Genomic DNA, 25527 nt, shown 5'->3' on the forward strand with positions numbered 1-25527 from the left:
AATTGATTTCATCTGTTCCTTTTTTTTGTGAAGGTGGCTCTAGAAGTCTTGAAATTTAAATCTTAAAATTATGTATGTAGTTCAAATTATGTTTGAACCAGGCAGTGGTGGTCTAAGCCCTTGGTTCAGTTCCAGGGGAAATTATAACATATCTGAGTTGTGCTGAGATTCCCTTCGATCTGGACTCCTGGCCCTGGCGACGACCAAGGGTTCTTGCTCTACCGCTCAGGAACTGGGGTGAGCTCGAGCAAGTTTAAACTCTTAATGTCCATTTCTGTCCTTACAAAATGGGGCAATAATACCTTTGTGTTGTGAGCATAAATGCACCAACCACTATAAACTTAAAGCCTTGTGCTCCACAATGAACACATATAAGCTCTCAATTTTTTTAAACAGCTTTACTGAGGTGTTATTTACAAATAAACTCTTAATGAACATTGAGACTAGAACTCGAGTGCTTGCTACTGCCAGGTGCTCTGCGTGAGTCTCCTTGGATGGTAGAGTCCCAGTCTGACCACCATAGGAAAACCACTTTGCCTTTCTGTTCCCCAAATCCTCACCTCCACACTGGGGTGGGTGGTGGTCAGGAAGTGATTTCTACAATAACTTCCAGCTTTGTTTTGTCTGAATTAAAAAATTTAGCTATTTGTAATATCCAAAAGTCTTCCTATAGTTTTTTTTTTATCGCCCCTTACTTCACAGATCTATTTCTTCTTTCGTCTCTCTAAACATAGGTAGTTTTCAAAAACTTTCCACTACCTGTACTTTCCTGTTTTGTGTTCCTCTTCTGCTTAACAAGTTTGATTCTCCTTTGTGTTAGGGACTTCCTCTTCCCATGCCTGGTGTTCCCAGCACATCCGCTGATACTCAAGAATGAGGCACTACATGTTGACTCGAGCCCGTGTGTGTGGGCGGAGGGTGGCGGCTGATTGGAAAGTGAAAGGTGGAAACTATCCTGTGGAGGCACCTCAGTCCCAGTCTCTGCAGGCCTCCGAGCGGAGGGGCGGGTGCCTCCCCTTGCCTGCCTCATGAGAAGCCTGGCAATCTGAGTTCTGGGGGCGAGCTGAAAGTCAGTTGAGATGATTTGCTCTTTTGGGTGTTAGGACTTATTTTTTGATTCATTGCATATTCTATAATTCTCACAGTAAACATATATATATATTGGAATAAAATATATAAATATATATATTGCTTTTGTATTAAAAATTTAAATATACAAAAATATAAACTGGAACAAAATCACTTTCAGCTCTCCAAGCTTAAATAAGTGACTTAGTTGCTTTAGTGGTCACGAAGAAACCTTTGAACTTGGTGGTCACTGGCTGGTTAGCAACAGGTCATTTACTCCAAGGACAGGTGGCAAAAGTCTTCAAATTCCATTTTCCTTAGAAATCTATTTTTCTAGCTGTATTTGACTATGTCCTAATCCAATGTTCTATGAACATTTACAGTGTGTCTGTAAAGTCATGGTGCACTTTTGACCGGTCACAGAAAAGCAACAAAGACGATAGAAATGTGAAATCTGCACCAAATAAAAGGAAAACTCCCAGTTTCGTACCTATTCAGTGCAGTTCAATGTGGGCTCACGCACAGATTTTTTAGGGCTCCTTAGGTAGCTATCCCGTATAGCCTCTACAGACTCATCACTGACTGATGGCCTACCAGAACGGGGTTTCTCCACCAAACTGCCAGTTTCCTTCAACTGCTTATCCCACCAAGTAATGTTATTCCTATGTAGTGGCGCTTCGTTATAAACACGCCGATAATCACGTTGCACTTTGGTCAAGAATTTGAATTTAGCGAGTCACAGAACACACTGAACTTTCCTCTGTACCATCCACATCTCGACTGGCATGGTCATGGGCTGCTCCACTGTATACATGGTGTTACGTCATCATCTGCGCATGCGCACATGCTGCCACATCATCCTACAGAAACTGGGAGGGTTTTCCTTTTATTTGGTGCAGATTTCACATTTCTATCGTCTTTTGTTGCTTTCCTGTGACCGGTCAAAAGTGCACCATGACTTTACGGACACGCTGTATATCAAAACTAGCAGTCATATCATGAAAAGCTGCCGGCCTCATTGGAGACGTGTTGTTTCTCCCCACCTTTACCAACTTGAGGAATACATCACATCTGGTTGCTGCAGAGTCAACCTGAGTAGAACTCTCTTCTTTCTGTACACAAACTAAAGACATTTCGTTTTCGTCCTTAACGTAACATGTACTAGCTTTATAAAAGGCCTGTCCCGTGCTGCATTGCAGGAATGTATGAAGCGCCTTGTACCAACAACATGAACTCGGGAGCGACTGTGGTTGGAGCTGTTGACTTCAGAAAATACATGAGTACTGACTCTGGCTGGGTCTGAACCACCAAAAAGAAACCCGAATCTGGTAGACTCTGAAATTACTACTAGTATTTATACTAGGGAGGTAACGCACATTTTACTCAATGGCTAGCTCTCACCCAACTGTAATTCTGGAAAAAGTTACACCTCGGTTTACACAAGCCTCCGCTGTTCTTTTAAGAACAAAGGTGACTGGATGATCTTGCTGACGGGCTCCAGTCCTGAGGGATTCTTCTTTCGCACTTAAATGCCGCACTTCTCAGAGCTGCTTGGAAGAGGTCAGCAGAGATCTCTACGGTCTGTGGCTGCACACAGAAATTGAGGATGAAGTGAAGTAATGGTTTGTGAGCCTTCGCTGGCTACCCTAGGGATGTTTATTATTCCGTTTGAAAAAGGCCATCCAAACACATTTCTTTGAAAGAAACATTTATTTATAATCTTTATTGGTCAAACAGTTGAAAACAGATCCAAAACAGGTTTTCACATTTTGAGGCTTTAGTGCAAAGACACTCTGTCATGCGTGAAAGAAATGCTGACCCAGTAAAGCTCCCCTGACGCATTCACATATGGGGGTGATCAGGAAGAAGACCCAAGGGACAGAAATCTGCTTGGAAAAGGACACGATTTAAAGCTCATATTTAGGTTTTTCACAACATAAATGTGTTTCAACAACTTGGAATCTCAACTTCTTAATCTTAAAACAAAACACCCTAAGAATAACTATCTCTTTAAATTAAAAAATAATAATCAATTTATACTCTTCTTAAAAGAACTCCAACAAGGTAAAATAAGTTCCAATTCCAGATATATATATATACAGATATGTACATTTATAACTTAGGTGCTCCTTTGCGCTCTATGCTCTTGTTCGTGCGACGCTGACTGGGCGGGAGGCCCTACAGAGGCCTCTCCGAGAAGGCGGTGTAGCCCCTCACTCTGGAGAAGAACAGGGGGGTGTACATCTTGTCGATCTCAAAGGCAGAGACAGCAGTCTCCCCAGTTGACCTGGAAAGAATGCACAAAATTACTAGTTACCAGGAAATTTCAACTCACTTAAAATCCTTGCATATTTCTGGCGGTGGGGAGGGTTTAAATTAAACGTTAGCTTTAAAAAAATTTTTTAATATAGCTCAGTCAATTCTAAATAATATAGGCACATGGTAGAAAAATTTTAAACTTTAGAACAGTACAAAAGAAGTCACTCGTAGTTCTATCTATTCTATCATTCAGATACAGCAGTACAAGGCACTTTTTTTCTGCTGTTTCTTCTAAGCACCTCAACCTCTCTATCAAGCTTTCTTACGGAGATCACACTATTAGTAATCCTGCTTTTCTTTTTTTCTTTTGTGAGAGACAGGCAGGAAGGGAGAGAGATGAGAACATCAACTCATAGTTGTGTCACTTTTGTTGTCCATAGATTGCTTCTCATATGTGCCTCGATGGTGCCAAGGTCAGGGGTGAGGAGTGGGAGGGGGCTCAAGCCAGTGGCCATAGGATCATGTATTCGATAATCCCATGCTTACGCTGGTGATCCCACGGTTTCAGACCTGGGACCTCAGTGTCCCAGGTCGATACTCTCTGCTGCGCCACCGATCAGAGCAGTAATCCTGCCTTTTTCATTTAACATTATGGCATATGCACTTCCTGACATCATTAAATCCTCTTCAGAAGTCATTGTTAGTGGCTGCATGATAATCTTCACCATGTGCTTACACCACAGTTTACGGTGTCATACCCCTTTGCTGGAGATGTGCGCTGTTTTCAGTATTTGGCAATTACAATCTGATATTTTTGACTATGTTCTTTGGAAAGATTCCTAACAGTAGAATTTCTAAGTCAAAAGCTATAGACACTTTAAGGCTCTTATTAAAATGTAATTTAGAAAAAATTATAATCCCAGAATAGAATTTAATGATTCAATATTTGCATGATCAATATAATTACAGACAGGAGGGAGAAGAAGCAGATGACAAGTTATACCACTATAGTACTTTATACTTTCCCCCAAAAGGGCAAATAAAAACAGAAAATTCAAGTGCCTTTATAAATATCATAAAAGAAGTCAACATGACCATTAGCAGTACAAATGATGCCTATTATAATGTCCTTTTCTCATAAAACACGATGCCTTTTATTTCTTTGGTTCTACTTCTGGGCTTGGTTTCTTTCTTTCAAAAGAAAAAGACACTCCACAGATTACTGAGAGAAGTAATAAGGAAATAATGAGAAAAAAGACAACTGCTCACTCTCAGCTGTAAGGACCTCCAAAATGAGTTCAAAAAGTATTTGTAAAATAGAAAGGTAGCCCAAAAAGTTTTTAACAAGGTTTAAAAGTAGATTAACTGAAGGCGATCTCAAAACTTACCTCTCAGAATTTTGGATTCAACTAGAACAGAAAGCCTACAGTCACACACCAATATTCTTTCAAATCCACAACAGTTAACTTCAATATCCACACGAATTAATATTTTACCCTTTCTTAATTCCTTTTTTAAAATTTATTTCTATACTGTTCTTTCTCACATATACTCTCTGTTCATTCATGATTTCATCAGGTAAATCCTAATTCAAAGAGGGTCCAAGCTGGTAGCACAGGAGGGTGCTGAGATTGCTTCCTCCCAAGAACATAACAAATGTCTACTTATAATTACAGCAATTCCTTCGGACAACCGGGGGCCAAATGTTCAGCTTCTGCCCAACAGCACAGGAGAGAAGGCATAGAGAAGGTTGGAGAAGTGGGAGAGCGCATTCTGGGAGCTGAGGGAACTGTCCAGGACTGGGGGAACAGGTGAGTGCCACAGCGTGCGACAGGGGGCCCTCTGCAGGCCAGGACAGAGTGGCACGACATACTCACAACATGAAAAGCAAAGACCTACAACCAAGATTACCCAGTAAGGCTATCGTTTAAAATCAAAGGGCAGATAAGGAGCTTCCCAGACAAGAAAAGGCTAAAGGAGTTCATCACCACCAAACCAGTTTAACAAGAGATATTAAAGGGACTTCTTTAAGAAGAAAAAAAATAGAAATATGGAAATGCTGAGGTCGCCGGTTTGAAACCCAGGGCTTGCCTGGTCAAGGCACATATGGGAGTTGATGCTTCCAGTTCCTCCCCCTTTCTCTCTCTCTGTGTCTCTCTCTCCTCTCTCTCCCTCTCTGTCTCTCACTCCTCTCTAAAACAAAATGAATAAATTAAAAAAAAATAGAAATAATAAAATGGCAATAACTATAGATCTATCAATAGTTACTTTAAATATAAATGACTTAATCACTCTAGTCAAAATACACAGGGTGGCGCAGTGGATAGAGCACTGGACTGGGATGCAGAGGACCCAGGTTCGAGACCCCAAGGTCGCCAGCTTGAGCGCGGGCTCATCTGGTTTGAGCAAAAGCTCCCCAGCTTGGACCCAAGGTTGCTGGCTCGAGCAAGGGGTTACTCGGTCTGCTGTACCCCATGGTGAAGGCACATATGAGAAAGCAATCAATGAACAACTAAGATGTTGCAACAAAAAACTAATGATTGATGCTTCTCATCTCTCTTCATTCCTGTCTGTCTGTCCCTATCTATCCCTCTCTCTGACTCTAAAAAAAAAAAAAGAAAGAAAACAAAGACCCACACATACGCAGCTATCAGAGATCCACTTCAGCTCAAAAGACATAGAGACTGAAAGTAAAGGAATGGAAAAGAGATTTCATGCAAATAGAAACAAAGTAACAAAACAAGCTGGGGTAGCAATATTGATATCAGACAAGAGACTTTAACAAAGGTTGTAACAAGAAACAAAGAGGGCTCAGCAATTTCACTTCTGGGTATTTATCTGAAAAACCCAAAACACTAATTGAAAATACATTTGTATCCCTATGATCACTGCAGCATTATTTACAATAGCCAAGACATGGAAGCAGCCTAAGTGTCCATCAACAGAGGAGTGATCAAAGATGTGGTACATATACACAATGAAACATGACTCAGCCATAAAAAGAATGATGTATTACCCTTTGTGACAGTATGAATGGACCTAGAGCAGCGGTTCTCAACCTGTGGGTCGCGACCCCAGCGGGGTCGCCTAAAGCCATCGGAAAATACATAATGCATATCAGGTATTTACATTCCGAATCATAACTGCAGCAAAATTACAGTTATGAAGTAGCCACCAAAATTATTTTTTGGTTTGGGGTCACCGCAACATGAGGAACTGTATTGCGGGGTCACGGCATTAGAAAGGTTGAGAACCACTGAGCTAGAGGGTATCATGCTACGTGAAGTCAGAAAGAGTAAGAAATACCGTATGATTTCACTTATATGTGGAATCTAAGAAACAAAATAAAATAGAAACAAACTCATAGATACAGAGGATTTTGATGGCTCCCAGATAGGAGGACAGTTGAGATGATGGGTAAGAAAAGGAGAAATGATTAAGATCTGTAAATTGCCAGTTATGAAAAACAGTCGTGGGGATGTAAAATACTCACAGGGAATACAGTCAGTAATACTGTGGTAACTATGTATGCCGCCAGGTAGGTACTAGACTCATTGGGGTGATACTTTGTAAGTTATATAAATCTACAATCACTGTTATACACCTGAAACAATATCCTATCGTATGTCAACTGTAATTAAAAAGTAAAAAATAAAATAGCAAAAAAAAAACAAAGGGAAAGAAAAAGGAAATATTGCCATTTGCAACAAGATCAATGGACTTAGAGGGTATTATGTTGAGTAAAGTAAGTCAGATAGAGAGAGACAAATACCGTCTAATTCACTTATAAGTGGGATCTAGAGAACATGAACAAACCAGAAACACACTGCTGGACCCAGGAACAGACTGCCGGCTGCCGGGAGGGGCCCGGGAGCCGGTGTCAAGGTCAAGGGGAGTGCTGTACCATCAGTAACAGTGTGAGAAGACTGCACAGTGCCGGGTGGGAGCCGGACTCAGTGCAGTGGTCGCACGGTCAGGTGACTAAAGGTCCGAGTGCTGCATGCACACCCGAAACTAAAACACTATTGTGTCCCGAGCAGGTAGGAATCTTCACTGTGAAATCCTTTCAACTTTTCTGTAGGCTTGAAAGTTTTCATAATAAAATGGTGAAAAATAAAGAATAAAATGAGGAAAACTGTGAAGTACATTTGTAGTAATTAACACTAACATTTTTGAAGAACATTTAAGGATACTAAGCAAGATTATGTAAAACAAAATGTAGAAGAAATTATCCTAACCTACAGAACAAAGAGCTTTATATAGGAACCACCTAATAGATTTGGCTTTGGAATACAATAGATCTTTTCAGCGACTTACTTTCCTAACTAATATCTTATTAAAATCAGTGTATGATCCCTGAGAATAAACTAAATGGAAATGAAGTAAAAAATGATAAGACAAACAAGGGAGAGGAAGAGAGCTCTGTGCTTCAGAACTGGCCTGAGTCAGTCACACAGGACGGCCCAGAACGCCTGTCCTTCCACTCGCGGAATGCCTTCCCCTCCAGAACGGCGGTGCCCAGCACGTCCCCACGGGCACGGCACAGCTACGGAGGCTCCACGTCTGGCCCAGTTCCGGTTTCTTTCGTTCTGGACATTTTCCGGGTTTGCAGAGTAGTGCTATACCTGCCTCTGCTCTGCAATGTAATGTTAACTGTTCAAAACCTAGGTGGGGGCTTCCTAAGCCTGACATGAAGTACCCATTTATTCTGCACCGTGGTGTTTTTATGACATTCACTTACTTGTAAGTAATGTGACAAGAATGATGTATCCAGATGAGCTTGTTGAACCTCTGGTGGCCACTGGAACACAGCTGTAGTCCCACATGAAAACTCTGATCTGCTTCTTGCACAGGGACACGACGGAAGTACCTGTACTTGTAGTCGAGTGGTTTCTGTGAAGGAAAAGGTGCAGGAGCTACGAGGAAACCTCACTTCACCGAGGTCCCATTGCAATAACAACATTTACAGGAGTATATCATGCAGAATAGCATAACGTAGGAGAGTTGTCTTGGACATCAAATAAGAGTATGCAGGAGTGTCTTGAAAAATATTGAACACTCTAAGAACATAAGGATTTCCCTCATCATCATCATCTCAGGAAACCATCATTGCTATTTAATGGCTAAAGGAACGGTGGCCCAGGCAGGTCAAACAAGTTAACCAAAGTTACACAGCAGTGTCAGAGGGAATTAAGATTTCCTTTTCCTATCTTGAAGCCTAGTGCTTCCTTCTACTTGAAAAAACTTGGGACTTTTAAAGAGAAAAAGCGGTAAGCAGGCGAAGGCTTTTTTTTTTTAGAAAAAGCAGAGTATAACATTTTTTGCAATAATGGTAAAATAGTCGATGGAGAAATAGATGTGACAAGTTTCATTAGAATCACACTTCTGCAAATACTGCTGCTAAAAACACATAAATATCAACACTTCATATGGTTGCATTATATCATATGAAGAGAAAATGGGTCTTCCGTGGGGGAGTTCTAAATTCTTATTAGATAAAATCAAAACAACTAGGGCCTCACAACTTTCCCACTCAGAACCTCAGGAAACTCACGGCCAAGGTCACAGTCACAGCAGCTCTCTTTGCCCCTCAGACTGTTGCCCCAGATTTCAGGAGCCTTCAGAGCAGGCGCAGAAGCCAGCGACAGATGGCTGGCCCCAAGATGACAGGACTGGGACTCAGAGAAACCCCTCCCTAACATCTCGACTCCTACGCTAGAGAAGGGGGGATTCGATACAAGGGACACTTCTTCCAAAGCCTACACTCATTTATAACAGCAACAGGCTAGGATTTATTAGAACTGCCTCACAACTGACTTCTGAGGTATACAGTCTAGTTTCTAACCAGGACTGAAAAACAATGCACACGGAGAAAGGCTGCAAACAGCAACGAGGGCCTCGACCTGTTAAGAGTTGGAAGCCCTCTACTGTAACAGTCCAGCAATCATATTTGCTTGGCTTTTTTTTTTTTTTTCAAGAACGGGAAGCAGGAAATTAAATTAGCCTATTTCCAATAGAAACTGAATTCTCTATAAGAATATACTTATGAAAGAATTACCTATTTGAGCTAGTTTAGAAAGAAAATGCTTTATGATTCAAAATGAGAAGAGCTAAAAATCATATTCAGGTTATCATCTTAGTAGTTACTTTAGAGAGGAAATTCTGGCTTTATATTTTCAATGTGAAAAAAATCCGGACCAGAAAAAGAAACCATGTGGAAAAAGAACAAACAAGCGAATCCATAAAAAATAACATCTTAGAAAACCTTCCAGCTCTCTTTAGAGATGCACTGTCAGTCAACATACATTTTGTGTAATAGTATAAATAATGAAATAGTATTTATACCCTTTCTAATCAAGAATGCTTGCATGAATAGGGTATTAAAATAAAAAGGAAATTGCTAATTCAACCTCGCATACTCACTTCTTCTTTTTTCTTAGTTATCACAGCAAATACTTTGGTCTGATTGTCTGTATCTTGTGACAAGCGATAATGACCCAGTAGAACAGCATCCGTTCTAAAAATAAAAAAAAATACACTTTGAATCTAAGTCTATTAATAAGTTATTGTATGTATTTAAATAATCCAGGAAGTAATGGATTATAATTGTGTAAGCAACTTGCTCAAGAAGAATCAACTAGGATGGGAGTAAACCTAGTTTCCAAAGCTCCAGAGACCTACTGATGTACCCTCTAGCAGGGGTCCCCAAACTTTTACACAGGGGGCCAGTTCACTGTCCCTCAGACCATTGGAGGGCTGCCACTTACAGTGCTCCTCTCAATGACCACCAATGAAAGAGGTGCCCCTTCTGGAAGTGCGGCGGGGCCGGATAAATGGCCTCAGGGGGCTGCATGCGGCCCAAGGGCCGTAGTTTGGGGATGCCTGCAGGGTAGTGCAGGAATTGGTATTTTTCACAAATGCCCATCCAATGATTTTTTTTTTGTTTTTTTAGTGAGCAAGAGAGGGACAGCTAGGAAGGGAGAGAGATGAGAAGCATCAATTCATAGTTGTGGCACCTTAGCTGTTCATTGATTACTTTCTCATATGTGCCTTGTTCTACAGCAGACAGAGTGACGCCTTGCTCAAGACAGCGACCTTGGGCTTCAAGCCAGTGACCTTGGGGTCATGTCTGTGATCCTCACGCTCAAGCTGGCAATGCAGCACTCAAGCCGGCGACCTCGGGGTTTCAAATCTAGGTTGTCGGCGTCTTGGGCTGATGCTCTATACCTGCACCACCACGGGGTCAGGCCCACCCAGTGATTGCTTTTTAAATCACCCAGCAGTAAGAAAACACAGGATTACCTTAACGTGCAATAAAACATAAAAAATGTGAACTGGGTTGAAAACTATAGAAAAATACTACCTGGTATTCCGAGTTCTTAACCGAGGAACAATGGACTGAGGCTCCTCCGGGGTTGTCAACATCATCACATGGCCATCGGGAAAGAACCTTATGTACCTGTGTAAAAAGAAGAAGAGCACTTGCCTGGCCTGTGCTGGCGCAGTGGATAAAGCGCTGACCTGGACCGCTGAGGTCGCCGGTTCGAAACCCCAGACTTGCCCAGTCAAGGCACATACTACAACGAGCTGAAGCTTCCTGCTCTCCCCCCCCAACCCCACTTCTCCTTCTCTCTCCTCTCTCTGAAACCAGTAAATAAAATCTTTAAAAGAAAAAATCCCCCAAACCCCCCACACACGAAGTATAAAACATGTCCTTCTTTACTGGTACCTAAACCTGGTTAGAGCTGGGAAAGCAAAACGGAAACACCCGTGAGCCAAAAACCAGCAAAACATCATTAAAACACGACTGGCAGTCTGTGAGGCCAGCAACACAGAACTGAAGGCATTTTTATTATCTTCCTTAGAGGGAACTGCTGACCTTTTAGATTCACTCACTGAACATAAAAGTTAGATGAAATATTGCTCGAGTCAAGCTCTGTTTCTTTCGAAAGCACCAATGAATGTCAAATCCAAGTGGAGCCCCATCATACCCAGCGGTTACCACGCCCGCCTACTTCTCACTGACGGTGCTGTCTGATGGACAGCAAGGCTCAAACAGAGCCCCAGTGCTCAGGACCACTTCGCAGCCTTTGGGCAAAAGACAAGGAAGAGCTCTCAAATGTAAAATGATGCCTAGATTTAGCAGCTAGGAAGAAATCAATTTGTAGTAGCCCATTGGTTCTTTGAGTACAATTCCTGTTGTAATACTGGATAAACAAACTGAGGGCTGCTTTGTGGATAAATGCAAAAGACACCAAACAGATGGGTAATAACTAATGAACTAATACTTGGAGAGAGAATTTTTCACTCACTCAGTTTACTACAGTTGTACCTGTAATATTCCACTTGGTGCCAGGCTCTATAGAAGCCATCAAGAGACTGTTCCCCTTGACGAATATATGTGGTTTTACTGATATACGCACCTATAAAAAAAGAAACATTTTTTTAAAAAAAGAACATAATAAATTTTTAGAAATTTAAATTACAATCATATAACACATTTCTAGCTTCACTTTTATTGCAGTTTCCCTTAAATATGCTCACAGTGCTTAAGTCTGTTGCAGAAAGCTAAGACTGTGTATTAAAATCAGCATGCTAGACCACTATTGCTCCTGAGTTCAAAGGGTTCAACTTACCATCAAACCGAACACGGGGCCTTTCTAGAAACATCTCTCTCCAGGATGTGTATGGGACAAGTTTAATACAGCTTCTGCCCCAAACTTTCAAGCAGGCCAAACGCCATATTTCAGGGTCTCTAAGTAATAAAATCACAACATCAATAAATAGAAAAGTCTAAGTCCCTAGACGCAGACATAAGAAATAGTCCTGCTCCCAACCATCCTCAATCGGCAGGTATTTGCTGAGTGCCGGCCAGGCCATCTCCTGGCCCTGGGGACAGACTGATGGTCACAGGCTCTACTCTTCTACCGGTGGGAAGGCGAAAGAAAATGAGAAAACAGAGAGAAATTTCAGGTAATGTGCTAAGTGTAAAAACAAAATAAACAAAGACATGCTGCTGGAGAAATAAAGACTATTTTAGATACAGGGGCCAAGAGAGGCCTGTACGGACCGGTGAGGAGGAAGAGTCCCCTGCGCAGAAAGCAGAGCAGGTGCAAGGCCCACAGGCGGGAGTGGCTGGTGTGCTCTGCAAGAAGCAGGAAGGGCCACATGGTGGCAGCAAAGAGAGCAAGGTCAAGTACAGACTCTTTAATTCGGGGGGGCTGTTGGGGCAGGGGAGGTCCTGGCTTATAGGTGGGAGAGGCCGGTAAGTGACACAGAGCCACTGCAGGGTTTTGAGCATGACTTATGCTTTTAAAAGATGATTCTGGGAGAGTCCCAAGGTGGTGGCAGAGGAGGGTGCTGAACTCACCCCTCCCGTGAGCAAACTCAAGTAGACACGTATGTAGTGAGCAACTACTCCTATGAGGCAACGGAGGGCTGAGTGAGAGCTTCTGAACAGCAGCAAGAGAAAGAGACGGAGAAAGGACTGGGAAAGCATGGAGAAGCCCCTGCGAGGGGTGGCCACTGGGCTGGAGGAGCTGGTGAGTGCCCCTGTGCACGCCCCCACCTCCCTGTGACAGGGTGGGCAGGAGTTTTATTTGGGCACGCTGGCCCACCTGCAAGATCACCACCGAGGGTTCCCAGCTACACTTCCCAGAGCCCTCTGCCTCCAAACAAGGGGAGCCCGCAGACACAATAGGGCATCACCCCTGCCTGCTGGCCTCCCTGCAGAAGGCCACGCCACGCCCTCACACCAGCACTCCCGGTGCGCAAGCACCTGACCCACTCCGACCAGCTTCCTGCCCCTACCCGGCATATGAGGCCTGCTTCGAGCTCATCTTCCACAAGACCGCTTTCTGTACAATAAATGAGAGAGAGAGAGAGAGAGAGAGAGAGAGAGGGAGGCTGTATAGAGAAGGCTGGGAGACAGGGGTGCGCTTCAGGTCGGAAGTGTTGGTAAGTGCCACTGTTTATGTCCTCTCCACTCCCTAAGGGGGGGAGGGCTTTATCAGGTGGCCTATCTGCGAGGTCATTACACCATTTTCCCAGACATATTACCCATGCCCATCTGGCCCCTGAACAAGGGAACAAGCAGGGTCATCAGGCATCAGTACAAGCACTCGGTCTCCCCACCCAGAGCCTTTCCGACTCGGTAGACAAGGGCACCGGACATCTCAGCACCCGCTAGGCTCCTCGCCCCCAGCCCAAACCGCCCGGCACACAGAACCTACACAGAGCCCGTTTCTACATAATCCCGCTTGTCAAGACTGGAAGAGACATCCATTGTGTTTAATTCATACAAACAAATATGGAAAGTCAAACAAAATGAAAAATCAGAATCTCTCAAATGAAGAAGAAAATTCCCTGGGGTGGTGGGGAGAACCTCTAAGGAGACAGATATCTGTCTAATAAAGAATTCAGAGAAATCGTCATAAGGATGTTCACCAAAAGTTAGCATGGAATAGAGAAACTTAGAGTGAACAAAAACAAAAATAAGATATGATAAAGAAACAGTTATTGTATGACAAATACAATAACTGACAAGAAAACACATTAGAAGAAATCAACAGCAGATTACCTAAAATAGAAGAAAGGATTGGTGGCCTGGAAGAAAGACTATGTTGAAATCTATGAATCAGAACAGCAAAAAGAAAAAATTAAGAATAACAAGGATGCCCTGACTGGACAGCTGGACTGACAGAGCATCAGCGGAAGTGCGGAGGGTTCTGGATCCGACCCGTCAGGACACACACGGGAACAGATCGATGTTCCTGTTTTTTCTCTTGCTCTCTCCCTTCCTTTCTCTAAAATCAATAAAATAAACATTATAAAAAATTTAAAATAACAAGAATAGTATAAAGGACCTTTAGGATAATATCAAGTGCTCAAACATTCCCATTATAAGGATCCCAGAAGGAAAAAAAGAGAGAAACAGAAATCTTATGTAAAGAAAGAATGGCAGGAAACAGACATCCAGGTCCACGAAGTGCACAGAGTTCCAAACAAGATGGTCCCAAAGAGACCCACATCACCCCGTATTATAATAAATGTAAAAGTGAAAGATAATGAGACAATCCTGAAGGAAGCAGAGCAAAATGAATTACACATCTACAAATGATTTCTCAGCAGCAACTTTACAAGCCAGAGGGAGTGGAGGACATCTTTAAAATACTAAGACGCCTTGGCCCAGTAGCTCAGTGGTCAGAGCATCACCCTGACACACCAAAGTTGCAGGTTTGGTCCCAGTCAGGGCACAGACAAGAAGCAACCAATGAATGCATAAATAAGTGGAATCGATGTCTCTGTCTCTCTCCCTCCCCTCCTTCCTTTCTCTTAAAAAAACTCAAAAAAACAAAAAACTCCAAGTGCATAAAAATGCTGACAGAAAAGAACCCACAGCCCAGATGAAGTTACCCAGCACGTTGTCATTCATCAGATTTCAAGGAGAGATGAGTTTCCCAGACAAGCAAAAACTAAAGGAGTACATCAGTAAACCAGCTTTATAAGAAATGTTGAAAGGGTCTTCTGTAAGCAGAAAAGAAAAGGCCATAGCCAGAAATAAGAAAATAGGAGAAAGGAAAAATGTCTAACAGGCAAAGCCAAATATTTAATAAATACAGCCAATAAGACATTTAAAAAGGTATTATGAAGGTCAAAAGAAAAAATATCAAACACAACTCAGACTGTAAGAAGTAGTTTGAAGATACACAACACAAAAAGATCTAAAACATGACATCAATACCATAAAGTGTGGAGGAGGAGTAAAAATGTAGTCCTTATAGATTTATTCAAACTAAATGCTTATCAGCTTAAAACAGACTGCTATAGCTATAGAATGATACAGACAAGCCTCATGGTAACAAACCAAAAGCCTACCAAAGACAAAGAATACAGATAAAGGAATCCAAACAAAACAGTAAAGAAAACCAACAAACCACAAGGGAGCAGATCAAGAGGGAAAGAAAGGAAGAGAGAAGAACTATAAAAACCAAAATAATTTAACAAAATGGCAGTAAGTGCATACTTATCAATAATTACTTCAAATGTAAATGAACTAAATATCCAATGAAAAGACACAGAGTGGCTAAATGGATTAAAACTGTGGCCCATCTATGTGCTGTTATAAGAGATTCACTACACACATACAGATTGAAAGGGAAGGGATGGAAAATGATATTCTATGCAAATAAGAACAAAAAGAAAGTTGGGGGGACAATAAATTTTATGAGAGAGCCCATAAAATCAGACAAAATAAATTTTAAAACAAAAAATGTAAAAAAAGAAAGACAAATAAGGACATCACATAATTATAAAGGCGTCAAGCCAAGAAGAGGATATAGTAATGGTAAATATCTATACATCCAACATAAGAGCATCAATTGATATGAAGCAATTATTAATAGACATAAAGGGAGACATCTATAGTAATACAATAAATAAATCATCCAGACAAAAAAGTTAATAAGGAAATAATGGCCTTAAATATCACATGAGAAAAGTATAACTTAATAGACATTTATAGAGCATTTTATCCAAAACCGGCAGAATACACTTTTTTTTTCAAGTGAGCATGAAACATTCTTGATGATAGATCACAGGTCACAAAATAAGCCTCAATAAATTCAAGAAGATTGAATCATATCAAGCATCTTTTCTGACCACAATCTTGTGAAACTAGGTATCAACTACAGAAAGAAAACTGGAAAACACACTCAACAACCAACTCATCAAAGAGGAACTAAAAAACTATCTTGACTCAAATGAAAATACAATTTTTCCGAATTTATGAGATGCAGCAAAGGTAGTTCTACAATAAAAAGGGAAGTTCATAGCTATACAGGCTTACTTCAAGAAGTAAGAAAAAACCCAAATAATCTAACTCTACTCCAAAGTGAACCAGTAAAAGAACCACACACAGAACCCAAAGGAAACAGAGGAAGAAAATAGTTAAAATCAAAGCAGATATAAACAAAATAGAAATTTAAAAACCAAGAGGAAAGGTCAATGAAACTAAGAGCTGTTTTTTTTGTCCCCAAAAGATAAACAAGGTTGCTAAACCTTTAGCCAAACTCATGAAGAAAAAAGAGAGAGCCCATAAAATTAGAAACAAAAGAGATGATACAACCAATATCACTGAAATACAAAGAATTGTTAAAGAATACTATGAATAATTATATGCCAACAAACTGGACAATCTGGAAGAAATGAATATATTTCTGCAAGTATGTAATCTTCCAAGATTGAACCAAGAAGAAATACAAAATCTAAGCAGACTGATTACTAGCTATGAAATTGAAGCAGTGATCAAAAAATTCCCAACAAATAAAGCCCAAGGCCAGATGGCTTCACAGGTGAATTCTACCAAGTCAAAAAAGAATTAATACCTATCCTTCTTAAACTACTTCAAAAAACTGAAGAGGAAGGACTGCTTCCAAATTCATTTCGAAAAGCCAGCATTATGCTGATACCAAGATCAGACAAAGGGGGGAGGGAGGGGGAGGAGGGGGAGGAGGAGGGGGAGGAGGGAGGAGGAGGAGGGGGGGAGGAGGAAGAGGGGGGAGGGGGAGGGAGGAGGGAGGAGGGGGGAGGAGGAGGGGGGAGGGGGAGGGAGGAGGGAGGAGGGGGAGGAGGAGAAGAAAATTACAAAAGTACAGGTCAATATCTTTGATGAACACAGATGCAAAAACTCTCAACAAAATATTAGCAAACCTGATTCAACAATACATTAAAATACACATGACCAAGTGAGATTCATCCCAGGTTACAAGATGATTTAACATCCATAAATCAATGTGATATATCACATTAAATAAGGGATAAAAACCATATGATCATCTCAATAGATGCAGAAAAAAACATCTGGTAAAATTCAACATCCTTTTATGATAAAAACACTCAACAAAGTGGGTACAGAAGGAACATATATATCAATGTAAAAAAGTCATATATGACAAATCCACTAATAACATATTCAATGGTGAAAATCTGAATAATTTTCCTCTAAGATCAGGAACAAGTCAGGGAGGTCCACTTAACTCTTGTTACTCAACACAGTACTGAAAGTAGCCCAGCAATCAAACAAGAAAAAGAAACAAAAGGCATCCAAACTGATAAAAGGAAGTACAAGTCTCATTATTTGCGGGAAACATGATGCTATACATACAGAACCCTGTCATGGCTAGTGACACAGTGGCTGGCGCGTCCTCACAAGGCACCGAGGTCCCCGGGACCGAGTCCCAGTCGCTGCACGTATGAGAGGCAATTGGTGGCTGCACAACTAAGTGGGACAATGAGTTAAGGTTTCTCTCTCTCTCCACCCCTCCCCCCAAAAACCCCTAAAGACGTTACCAAAAAAAGTTATTAGAATAAAGAATTCAGTGAAGTTGCAGGATACAGAATCAATATACAGAAATATGTTGGATTTCTATACACCAATAATGAATTATCAGGAGGAGAAGTTAAGAAAACAACATCATTTACAATTGCATCAAAAGGCGTAGCACATGTAAGAATACATTTAACCAACGTAAAAGACCTATACTCTGAAAACTATAAACAAGACAGAAATTGAAGAGGACACAAATAAACGGAAAGATAAACTGTGTTCATGGATTGGAAAACTTAACATCGTTAAAATAATCATGCTACTTAAAACAATCTACAGATTGAAGGCAATCCCTAACAAAATATCAATGACATTCTTCTTAGAACTAGAACAAATAATCCTTAAATTTGTATGGAATCAAAATAATGATGTGAATAGCCAAAGCAATCTTGAGAAAGAACAAGGTGGGAGGTATCATGTGCCTTGATTTCAAACTATACTACAAAGCTATAATAATCATAAAAGTATGGTACTGCACAAAAATACATGCATAGATCAATGGAACAAAATAGAAATCCCAGAATAAAAACCTTGCTTAGCCTGACTGGTGGTGGCACAGTAGATAGAGCATCAACGCAGGACACTGAGGTCCCCAGCTCAACTCTAAGGTTGCTAGCTTGAGAGCAGAGTTGCTGGCTTGAATGCCCAATCATCAACATGATCCCAAGGTTGCTGGCTTGATGCCCAAGATTGCTGGCTCAGTTTTAGCAACTCCACACTCCTCCCCCCTGCATCTCCCCTGCATCAGAACACATACAAGAAGCAATCAATACACAAGTAAAGGGATGCTTCTCCCTCTTTCTCTCTTTAAAAACAAAACACAACAAAAAAAATCTTGCTTATATGTTCAGTTCATTGATAATGGAGGCAAGAATATACAATGAAGAAAAGACGGTCTCTTCAAGAAGTGGTGCTGGGAAAATGGGCCCACTCTCTAACACTAAATACAAAAATGACCTCAAAATGGATTAGACTTAAATGTAAGATCTGAAGCCATTACTACTCCTAGAAAACATAGGGAGTAAACTCTTAACACACCACTCTTAGCAAAATTTTTTTGGATTTGTCTCCTCAGGCAAGGGCAACAAAAGTAAAAACTAAACAAATGGGACTACATCAAACTAAAAAGGTTTTGCACAGCAAAGGAAACCATCAACAATCAACAAAACAAAAAGTTAACCTATTCAATGAAAGAAGGTATTTGCCAATGAAACATCCAGTAAGGGGTTAATATCCAAAATACATAAGGAATTCATGAAACACCCAAAAAAACTCCAATTAAAAAATGTATATGCCATGGAATATTATTCAGCAATAAAGAAGAATGAAACGTTGCCATTTGTGACAATATGGATGGACTTAGAGAGTTATTATGCTAAGGGGAATAGATTGTATGATAGCATGTATGTGTGGATCTCAAATAACAAAGCAGAAAAACAGCCATAGATAACAGAAAGCAAGCTGAGAGTTGCCGAGGAGGAGGGGGGTGGCAGGATAGGGAGAAAAGAAGAACGAAAGATCACCCCGGTGGTTTACGGAGAAGATGCTTCGGAGTGTAAGACTGGAAGCAGAAAGACTACGTAGGATGCTGCTGCTATAACTCAGACGAGACATGGTAATGGCTGACCCAGGAGAAGCAGTACAATATACAGCCTAGGGATAGATTTTAGAGGTTCACCAACATGACTTTGTTATGGGATCAATACAAAAAAGCAACGTTAAAAGATGTACTGAATATCCACATGACTCCTATACAACTCAACATATTTTTAACTTCATCTATAACCTAAAATATTCAGTTTTAAAGATGTAAAAACTACTTATATTGGAGCCATACTACTAAAAGAGATCCTTTCGTATTTATGTTACAATGCGTATTTTAAAATTTCTTTAATTTTTATTTTTTTATTCTATTATTTTTATTTTAGAACATATGAAGTGTTATCCCTGAAAATATTTTCTTGTTCAATTCCCTCTTTATGTTTTCTCATGTATAATTAAAAGAAAGCTAATGTAGTTCCAGTATGAGAGACGCAAATTTCAAAAGGTTGGCGGCAACCCACTTGATGTTTAATAGGTGCTTGTTAAATAGAATCATACACAGAATCAGCAAAAACCAAAGGCTTCCAGCAATTCAAATGTTTTGCCCAAAACATAAGACTTCAGAGGCAATTAGATTATTTAAAAATAATGCATCTAAATTTTAAGAACTGAAGTTACAGAGAAGTTTTGGATGCTGAGGACCAAGTATATATATATTTTTACATAAGGTGCTCATGAAAGACTACCAGACGCAAATGATGTTTTATACTAAATTAGGGTTATTCTTCACGCAGCATGTCTTTAAAAGTACAGGATAACTTTTACTGGGCTAAAAGAAAATCCTAGCGCAATCGACATTTAAATCATTACCACTTAGTGGGTTTAGAGTTACTGTGAAAATGGCTCGAGTATTTTATTTTAGCGTAATTTCTTTTCCAAATCAGCTGTTAGCATGCAAACTCCTCTACAAAAGTAGACTGTGTGACTGCGTCCGTTCCGCATATTGGCCTATACTGTGGACCTAGTGCATCCCAGACTTGAAATGCTTAGAAGTTTGAGAAAACCACATACGTACAGCTTAGCGAAACTGTTCTTGAATAGCTTTTACTCACAACACCAGTCAGGTTCTTTTATCAAAACTGGCAAAAGACCATAATCCTTTTTTTCACTACTTCTTGAGTTGTTTAAAAAAAAGGTAAGTACCTGGCACAGATATAGAATCCTCTGCACACCTGCGACAACTGCTCTAATGATCTGAGGTCCAAATCACTAGACACCACCCATCGGAAAATATACATCAGGACCTCCATTGGCAGCGCTGCAAAAGAAAATCACTTTCAATGACTCTCCTGTGTCATTCCACTGTCACAGTCTCAGTGCAGACGCCCTTATGTATTCCTACAGATTTGTAAGTCACGCCTTCAGTACTGCTTAGATGGACAGCGTATGTTTAACTACCCTAAAGGAATAATGGTTCTTAACATCAAGACACAGATATCTTTGCTTTTTCATTATAGAACAGACCTGAAGCTACTTTTATAAAGCAGCCCTGTTCCTCAGAAGATCACTTTACCACCAAGATATAGTAATATAAGTGTGTTAGAGCAACAGTCTACTATAGATGGTCTGTGATCCATACTGCATTTAACAGCAAAAAGTTATTTCCATCTTCTTGAAAATTTCCAATTGTTCTTCTCTGAAAAGTTCCATAACTAATTAAACACTTAACTTATGAAAACAAAAAACACTTATTTTTAAGCATTCAGCTTATCTCGGGACTACTGTCCAATTTGGCTGAACCATCTGAGGAATACTAGCATTCCTCCCATTTTCTTAGGACCGCCCCCAACAAACTCAGACATTCATCTCATCAGTGGAAAAAGTATGGCATTCTTTAACAACCGTACTACAATCTCCACTCGACTTCAGACTTTAAGAAGCTGATATAAGTATACACAAACAGTAATTATAACTAGATCTCCAATCATATTTTAAACTAGAGCAATTATCTGACCTGTTAAGTTTGGAAAACTAAAATCTAAGGTTCGAGTATTTCTCACGGACTTCTGTTATGACCAGCGTCACTTCTCACCTGATATGTGAGTCTGACTGCTCTCGAGCTCAGGCTGACACAGTTTGAGCACAGACTCCTGAAACGTGAGCTGCTGCTGGAAGTAGGACAGCAGGTCTGCCATCTTGCTGTCATCATCACTGTCTTCAATGCTGCATGAAGAAGGGAGGTGAATACACTCAGAGCCTCAGTCTACAAGCATCAAGCTTCAAAATGATTTGTCACCGTATTTTCAAATCTTTAGAAAAAGTTAGCTAAAAGCAAACTGCTTACTATTTTTTTCTTTGATGTGATAAAAGTTTATCCTGCCTTGCAGAGGAGTACCATAACAAGGCTTCTGAAGGAAAAAGCTCCAGCGATTTTAATTCTCACCCAGAAAGAATTAGAATTTTGGGATACAGGTAGTGAGATTTAATCAGCATTATTGTAGAGATTTCATGTATTAATGAAAAAGATAATTTACAATGATTTTTAAAATCTTCTGTATACATTTTCTAAGTGACTGTAATTCATGTAATTGGATAAAAAATCAAATATACAGATGTCATCTGAAGTACTTACTTACCAAGGGGTTTCTAACAGATGTGCCTTATCACCCTACATTTAGAGAGGAAAATGTGTAATTTTAAAATGGTATACAAATTATCTACCAATATAGACAAATGTGTGTATTTAAGAGTTCTAAAAAATATCTAGTTTTCCATTTTTTGCTGAAATAACCTTAAAAATTATCAGATGTACAAAAAGGTTTAGATGAGAATGAAGTTACAAAACCAGAGTTCATTATAACACAACAAAGGGCGAGTGTGGTGGAGTCCAGATGGATTCGAGGCTACTTTACCAACATTTTATACAAAAGGCCAAAAACAAACAAACAAACAAACATGAGACTTCTAGGGCTTATAAGATCTGACTAAATGAATCTTCTTTAAAGAACTTTTCATAGCATCTAGGTCTGTATAAAGGGACTGTATAGAAATGCTTCTCTAATGTTTTAATACAAACTTCCTTAACAGTACTTGGAGTCTTTTTATAAAACTGGCTAAGAACTGAGTCCAAATGACTACTCGAAATTTAAAAAGGCTTAGAAAAAGCCCAAATGATTCTTTTTGAGTATTAACTACCACACACTGTTACCTCTAATTTGGTGACACTATCATTAGTCCAAAGCTCAAACAGGCAATTAATAATGATTTCATTGGAATGTTAATATGGCTTATCCAAAGCTTAAGGCTTCATACTATAAGCAGTTAACAAACACTGGCAATAAGCATTAAGTTATCGATAAAGATAACTTCTTAATTATTTCATGACTGAGATGATAGTAGATAATATATCTCATCAGCAGAATTCTATTTTTCTAGGTGTTGTCTATTTTATTTTATTATTATTTTTGTATTTTTCTGAAGTGAGAAGCAGGGAGGCAGAGAGACAGACTCCCTCATGTGCCCGACGAGGATCCACCCAGCATGCCCACTAGGGGGCGACACTCTGCCCACTCTAAGTATTGTGCGTTTTAAACCTGACATTCATTCTCTCATGGAGAGACTGCAGAGTCCCCTTCTATTATCGGCTAATTGGGCTTCTGGGGACAAAGGGATAAAGCAAAACAACTTTATAATTGTTTTACAAATATCTTCAAAAGTACTGACTTAAAAATATGCTCCTTTGATCACTGTCATATAAAACCATCAAGGCTGCTTCATGACTGACTCAGGAGCTGGGTCTACACAATGAAATGTGGTTTCTTTTCGGAGTGCTAATATTCAGCACCTGGGCTTTTAAGCCAACATTATAGTCTCAATGATATTCCACCTACATACCTTCCTTAAGAGAATAATAAAATCTTGTTATAATTCAGCACTTTCCTAACAAAATGAAAAGTCCATTTTTAAGTAAAAACATACAGTTTCAAATATATACCAAAGGAAAAAAGACTAGTGCAATGATATCCTATGTGCCCATTACTCAATTTCAGCCATTAGCACTCTTCAGTTTGGGCCTCATTACTTATTAAGAGTTGTGACCTGAAGTAGGTTTCAGAAGTTAAAATATGCCATTAAATTTACTCCTTTCAATAGCCACTGCTTTTATTTTTGTTTATTTTTTATTAACTGATTATTTTTAGAGAGAGAGAGAGGAAGAACAAGAGAAACATCGATTTGTTGTTCCACTTATTTATACATTCATTGGTTGATTCTTGGATGTACCCGACCAGGGATTGAACCCACAACCCTGGTGATTTGGGAAATCTAACCAACTGAACTACCCAACCAAGGCAATAATCGCTGCTTTTATATAAAAAAAAAATTCTCTCATCACCTTGTGTCTGTTATGTCTGTTTAAAATGTGCATTTCTATATTTTAATCTTAAAATTTCCCTAATTAAAAAATTTCTATAACTTTATAAACAAGTATTTATACTAAAGACTATATGAGTTAGCAGAAAAGCACCATCTTTTTTATCATGTTAAGAGTCAACAGGGCAAAGAAGCTTAATTTTAACAAACTCTATGTATTACTGTCTATCAAATTATATACGCACTAGCTGTTTCCAACGCCATCACCATCTGGAGACCGGGTATAAGTAATCTTGAACTCTATATCAGGTACAAGTTGCATAGCCCTACGATAAAACTTGATGGCTAAAAGAAGAAATAAAGCTAAATTAGCTATGACCACACATTTTTGTCATTTCCCTTTGTTATGCTTAACTGTGGCTTAATTTGGTAACTTTCTTTACAAAGAGCCAAATTCCCTTTTTCTACATGCAACAGTTCAGTGAACAAACTTATTTCCAAACCTTACTACTCAGAAGTGATCTTTCTCTTTCCTAAAGCTAACATGTTGCAGAAATGTAAGATGCTACATTTTACTCTTGTCTTTTCCATCTTCTTCCTCGGCCTCTTATGTATTGTCAGAAGTGATCGGATGTGGACGTCTTTCTTAGGACTCTGAAAATGCAACACTATAGCCCCAACAAAAACACTTTTAAACAAATGTTTCTTTCTAAAACTCAAGAGTTAAGGAAAATCAAATGCTTCCTACTTGTTGGAATCAAGAGAAGAGTTTTTTGGAATTTATTCTTCAAATCCAACTGCAATACAGCTGCCTCTTATTTAGCTAAATAACCTTTAAAACCTGTTTGTTTTTAAATAAATCTCCTGGCTAGGGGGTTTATAGCTGTCATATTTAACAATGTCTTCCATGGAGATATTAATAGAATGTGGGGCTGCAGAGGCCAACTAGATGAAGTCTATTCAGTTCAACACACTCCACCGTGGCTTTACTCTGGGTGAGTCACTGCGCACTAAGTGGAGGTGGGGATCTTACAAACTAATGAAGACCACGGAGAGAGAGCAACTGGACGCTTTAATATCTCAAAGTAGAAATATCACTAGAAGAAATTTGCAAATAATGCAATAATTCTGAAAATGTAATTCTGGGGGCATATTCAAATGATCCAAGCACAAGAATCTTTCCTATGCCACAATTATTAGCTTTACTATCACAAAATAAAAGCCCAGTTACAAACCAACTATGATAAACAGCTCAATCACTGTTTACTGATGCATTTCTATTAGCTTACTAAAAAAAACAAAGTCAAAGGGTAATCCTTTACAGATAACATAAATTAGAACTTAAAAAACCTATGCTCCTCAATGTATCCTTAATATTCCCTTGCCCAAAGTAATTTCACCTATACATGGAGCATATCCAATTCTTAAATGACAATATTCATAAGACTTTAATAATAAAGAATTAATCAATACTAAAACCTAAAAGTAACAAGACAGTCATTTTACTCATCCTATCAATATGCTGTTTCTCAGCAAGATTATTTTGCAAAGAAACAGGTTATATAGAAATATAATTTTTATTGCTGGTATTTTAAAAACCAATTTCAAATATAGGGAGACTGATGTTCTATACCAAATACATTCTAGTAAAAAAGAATTCCTCAGTAACAAAGAGTTGTTACTGAGAGACGTCATGATAACACTACCCAGGGCCCTGAGTCTCTACCTTCATAGAGAGCCCCATTCTGTTCTTCTTCTACGGCTTTCAGGAAGAGTTCTCGAGCCTAGAAAGATGGAGAGTGAAAGAATATTTTTGAAAACCAGTATTAAAAATGAGTATGAATGGGAGAAAGATAGCCTTTTCAACAAACAGCTAGAACAACTGGACATCCACAAGCAAA

The 25527-nt window shown here is 39.6% G+C and overlaps 1 protein-coding gene across 2 annotated transcripts in view; it reads right to left on the bottom strand.

Annotated features, from left to right (window-relative positions):
* Positions 1-2759: 2759 nt before the first annotated feature.
* Positions 2760-25527, bottom strand: part of FBXO9 (F-box protein 9) — a 34453-nt gene continuing 11685 nt past the window's right edge. For both annotated transcript variants that reach the window (XM_066359192.1, XM_066359191.1), the window contains 10 exons: positions 25353-25410; positions 23872-23971; positions 21348-21478; positions 20459-20573; positions 11964-12082; positions 11660-11750; positions 10691-10786; positions 9751-9844; positions 8069-8220; positions 2760-3355 (listed from right to left, as the gene is read on the bottom strand). In XM_066359192.1, coding sequence (XP_066215289.1) covers positions 3247-3355; positions 8069-8220; positions 9751-9844; positions 10691-10786; positions 11660-11750; positions 11964-12082; positions 20459-20573; positions 21348-21478; positions 23872-23971; positions 25353-25410 — 1065 coding nt within the window. In that variant the 3' untranslated portion in view covers positions 2760-3246. The remainder of the gene's footprint in view (positions 3356-8068; positions 8221-9750; positions 9845-10690; positions 10787-11659; positions 11751-11963; positions 12083-20458; positions 20574-21347; positions 21479-23871; positions 23972-25352; positions 25411-25527) is intronic.

This window comes from Saccopteryx leptura, chromosome 1, assembly GCF_036850995.1.
Source record: "Saccopteryx leptura isolate mSacLep1 chromosome 1, mSacLep1_pri_phased_curated, whole genome shotgun sequence".
Taxonomy (NCBI): domain Eukaryota; kingdom Metazoa; phylum Chordata; class Mammalia; order Chiroptera; family Emballonuridae; genus Saccopteryx; species Saccopteryx leptura.